Genomic DNA, 5409 nt, shown 5'->3' with positions numbered 1-5409 from the left:
ATTTGGCTGAAATAAAAATAGACATGTTATTACTCACGTCAACGCTGTGATACGGCGCCGCGATAACGTCGTCAAATTCCCACAAAACAATATAAATGAAAATAGATAATGAAGCCGATCGCTGGTGTGTATATTCGACAGTATTTGAGCAACTTATACTGATGTTAGCAATTTATAGCATTACACATAAATATAATTATTCCAAATTTCTAATTATTATTTGATGTGTTATCGTTTTTTTTATATTTCTACCAAAAAATTGTTGTCGTCCAGTTATTAATATTGAAATCTACTAGGCGACAAAAAATGTTCACTGGGCGACATTAATGTCGCCCAGTATGTTAGTTAAATTATCCACTGCATTAGCCGTCTGAGAATATAGGTTAGAACCTACTCTGATGCACCCCCTGACGAAATTCCTGGCGGCATCTATGATTGTATACAATTACATACAGTGGACGGCAGATGGTTTTTTGGGCGACCCATTTTCCACAAACTCTTCTTTAATCTAATATATTGTTATTGTATGTTTTACTGTCTTCGGACGGCTAGTACGCACGGAATGTTTTCCTTCGATATTTTCACCTTGTCGCATTGCCCCACGAATTTACCATCATTTTTATTGTGATCAAATGTATTGGTATTTGGGTATTTTTGTATTTTCGCGTAGAGATTTTTTATAGTTTTCCCCCCTCTCCTTCGTAATCTATCTCCTTGTAATTAACATGTTGCTTGAGTATAGGTAACCGCTAAAAGTGTCAAAAACTCAATGGCTTCGTGTCAGATTTCTTGTATTGATTTCTTTTTTTATTAATCGACTAACAGTTTATTAATCTCAATAATCTAGCTTTGATCGTGCGGGTTTTCAGAATTAAACGGTAATGGACCACCGCTACAGCTGAGTGTGCGAGGTGCACCGAAAAAATGCCGTATGAGCAAGCGTTATAAGACCGGTTCGTTTTGGCTGAACAAAAACAATTTGGAAATTGTCAACGGCTTGAGAACTTTAGCCGATCGTCTGTTCGATAAGGCCGACTATCTTTCGTGGCTCGATTTGTCCCATAACAATTTGACCACGATCAGTGACGTAAGTATATAGGTTATTTACAAGCGCTGGGAACTGAGGAAGTTTTTTAAATTGTTAACAACCGATTTGATTTTTCTTTGTTTTTCCGTATTAAAAATAATTTATTTACTGTTATTAATGATAGGCGCAGTAACCGAATTCCGTGACGGGCTGCTAAAGAATTTTTGAATTCCGGCTCGGGGTTGGAACAACTAGGACCGAATTCCGTCCCGGCACTTCATAATAAAGGGCCCGCGTGTGTTAGTTATTTAGGGCCCTTTCCAAGATTAATTTAATATTGTTTTTATATTTTACATTTATATTTTATATTGCTGTTACTGTAATAATATACATTATGTACATAGGTGTAAGCGCTAATTGGATACACTCAATATTTTAGCGTTGAGCAATGCAATTTAAATTCTGTTTTTTTTTATAGATGTTAGGTATACTTAATATACATTTATTTATTTTATTTACTACGCATTTGTATCATCTCTGAACTTGCGCAATGCAAATTTGTTTTCTTAAATGGCAGCTCCCCACTTTTAAGTACATATTTTTTTTTCATATATTTTTATGAATTTTAGTAGTTCAACCAATTATATTTGTCCAAAATTGATTGAATTATGAGACGGGGTGACATTCGGATGAGTTAGGGCGGAATTAGAACTCCGGTTTTTTCCTGGGGGGGGGGTCCGGATTGGAATTCAGAATCAGCCATGATAAGTGTAATATGAATACAATTTTGGGTATCAATAATAGCATGTGTTCGTACATATTCGTATAGGCAATTAATATAAATTAACCCGGTATATATTATAATTGTGTTAACTACATTCAACAAAATTATCGATTTTTAAAAATAATATTTATAAAATTGGGTAACAATCTGAGTACAAATAGGTAGTTGATTTATTTAATTAAACGAAACTTAAGTCGAAGATAGATTTATTTTATTTTTCCATTTAATTATAATAGTAATTTTACATATCTGCTTATTTTTTTTATGGAATATTTGGCGTGTATTATAAACAAATATGCAGTCTTATCTCATGCATAAGACATAAATTAAGCACCTTAAATTTTTCAATAACGATGTCTATCGCCGATCCAAATCGATGAATATAAAAAATTATAATCATTGGTTGTTTCTATTTAACGGATTAATGTAATACAATTATTCAACAATACATTTTAAACTATTGTAATGTACATACACTCGTAATAATCTTAGTAAAAATAGTTAATAACGAGCTATGATACGGGCACATTGACGATGGCGTACCTAAATCTACATCTACCGTGCAATGTTATTGTTGTTATACCATTAGTGCCGGCTCAAGGATTTGCGGGGCCTCGTGCGAAATGTATTTCTTTTATGAAAGGGTACTCCTCCTAGACGTTTATACCAAATACAACGAATTACTACCGGCACGTAGTTTGGTCAACACTAGAGCCTATTAGATATCGGTTTAAAAAAAATGAATCATGAATTTGTTACGTTCATCAGATTACTTATTTACTATGCAAGGCCCGTTTTTTTTTTTTGTTTAGCATAACCAATCTGGATTGGCCAATTTCCAGGGTCTACTAAATCAATTACTAACCACTAGGGATTCAAAAGTTCATTCACTCAAGTTTCGAACATCTGTCAATTTATTATTATAAAAATGTGAAGATAATGAAGTTTCTACTGAATTTTAATTTTTTAATAATACAGACACGTTATCCTAAAGAACGAGATCAGTTGCAGATACAAAAGATGATTTTTGTTCACATATATCTGTAGAACCATCAGAAGTTATATACTTTTAACCTACACTTTATAGGTTTTAAGGATATCAGATCCATAATTTTCTCGAGATGTAATCGACCTAAGATATTTATCGAAGGATCCCGTTTCTCGTTATATATCCCAATAATACATATTATGACCAAATTATTAAGCACGCTTGCATTTAATACATTTATAAAAATGAAAGTATTTTTGTTCGAGAGTAAAATTAAGTTTTATTTTTTGTTTGTGGAATTGTTGTAAGGTAAGCATGGGACCTGTAGAGGCATGCCCAGGATCAAAATGTAAGACAGGCCCAGTTATAATTGTTTTAATTTACATAGGTGGGCATTATTTTTTTTTCCTAAATTTTTTATAAAGTTTTTAAATTTAATTAGACAAAATTATCATATAATATAATACTAAACAATTTCTCCTGTTTGACTTGTTGATAATATTTAACGATATTAAAAAGTAAATAACAATGATGTAAAAAATTAGAATAAAAACTATGTATTTGAAAACAGCCAAGGTCTGAATCTACCCGTATCCTCTGGGCACAACTCGCCATCCCCTTGAGCCGACCCTGTATACAATGTGGACATAATTATTTTAAACACTTATTGCACACGTCGTCACATACTGCCATACTCGTGTAAGCATGCTTACATGTTAAATGAAATGAAAAAAAAATCTAGTATAATGAAACCAATTCCGTGTCTTTGATATCATTAACTTCTTATTGTACAATATTTATAATTTAATTTTTTAATAATTACAATATTTTCTTTTGTAACTGTACGTGCTTAAGTCGACACGGCATCCATGCCGAAATCTGACCATACACGTCCGAATTAAACACCGGATCTTTTACGGATGAAAGAGGGTCGCTTAACTCGATGAATACAATTTATATGATTGTTGCAACAAATGTAATTATAATAATAATATAAAAACATGCGTCGTGGACGTATTAACAAGAAAAAAAATTAGATACAATTAAGTAATAATAATAATAATAATAATAATAATAATAATAATAATAATACATATAATAAGCCCCTACGGCACGATAATTTACTAAAATATGGCACAAAAAAAAGGCGATATAATAAAATCAAGACGCCACACGTTACAAGGTGCGATGATAATACCTTAGGCGGCTGGGTGTTCGATTGGTTGCGCCCACGCGACCGCGCTTAGCACGTGCGACAAACACTAGAGCCGATGGTCGACTTCTTCGACAGCAAAGTGTAATTTGTTCACGGATAGAGCCGGTAATCTTGTGTACAGCAAACTGTTACTGGTTCTCAGCATCCGAATGTCGACTACAAAAATGAGTACGCAATGTGGTCGCACAGCAAAACCGCATTGAAAGTTGCAGGCGTACTAACTAGCATTTCGGTGACGAAGTGGATTTTTTCCGGTCTGACCATAATAATATAGGTGGTGATAGAATGTTCTCGAAAGAACTATATATCCACGCCACTGGTCAAACCGGTCGGTGTACGACAAAGTTTATCGCTTGAAAATGTTTGCGCGAACAGTAACTTTATGTACTTTTCTATACTTACAATTAATAATTGATACATAAGGTATCAACATAAATTGGTGGTGGGTCTTTTTCACATATAACTTACGGTTACTGCGACTTGATGTATTGAAGGAATCTCGTCTCTTTGACCGTTTAGCGATGGTTGATAACTTTGAAAGCTGCTGGTGACTTCTCCTGACTGCTTCTTCTTCGTGTTGAAAAAATGGGAGAACAGGGAGTGTGTGACTGCTGGTTGCCCAAGATATATAAATGTGGTGTATTCATTATTTTATATATCTGGGAACGTGGAGTCGCCGGTTGTATTGTACCTTACCGTGTATGGTGGTGTTGTAAATACCGTCCGGCTTAGGTACAATTATGAGATAAGTGGTTGTAATATTGTTACAGAGTATTTTGCCGTATAGGATGGTGTTTTTAGTACCGCCCGGTATAGATATCTGAACATACAACGGAAGGGAGAGTGTGTTGGAGTAGACACCAGTGGCCATATAAGTGCCGCATACTCTATAATCGAGTTTTTTAAGTAAAACAAATTGTATCAACTTCCGACGAACCGTTTTCATAAAGTTTGTAAAACAAGAGGTTCGTCGATTGTGTTTTTGTACGTTTAAACGAATCGTTAATTACCGTCGACCGTCGGGTTCCATAATCGTGCGGAAATAGTTGTCGTAGAGAGAGAGAGAAACCAATCCTCCCTTTAAAGGCCAAGATGATCGCGGCACAACTGATGTTCGAAACAGAAACGCTGTCGCAGGAGTTCCTGTCGTTCCCGAATATGTCGATGCTGTACCTGCACGCGAACAACATCGAGGATATCGTGGAAGTGATCAAGATGCGGAAATTATCCAAGCTGCGGATACTAACGTTGAACAAGAACCCAATGTGCGTGGCGTGCGCGCACTACCGGAGTATCGTTATTTACATGGTGCCGGGACTCCAGAAGCTGGACAACACGGTGGTGGTGGGCTCGGAACGCAACTCGTTCAAGCCGTCGATGATCAACAGGAACAT

General features: G+C 35.3%; 1 protein-coding gene across 1 annotated transcript; it reads left to right on the top strand.

Moving 5' to 3' along the window:
- Positions 1–869: 869 nt before the first annotated feature.
- LOC112681297 (leucine-rich repeat-containing protein 51-like) lies at positions 870–5404 on the top strand (the record flags this gene model as incomplete). The annotated part of the gene is made up of 2 exons (XM_025551563.1): positions 870–1087; positions 5153–5404. Coding segments are annotated over 2 exons (470 nt in total), but the record flags the coding sequence as incomplete, so codon positions are not given.
- Between the last annotated feature and the right edge of the window lie 5 nt (positions 5405–5409).

This window comes from Sipha flava, unplaced genomic scaffold (genome assembly GCF_003268045.1).
Source record: "Sipha flava isolate LNK unplaced genomic scaffold, YSA_version1 18974_pilon_pilon, whole genome shotgun sequence".
Classification (NCBI taxonomy): domain Eukaryota; kingdom Metazoa; phylum Arthropoda; class Insecta; order Hemiptera; family Aphididae; genus Sipha; species Sipha flava.
This window is presented reverse-complemented; position numbering and strand designations above follow the sequence as displayed.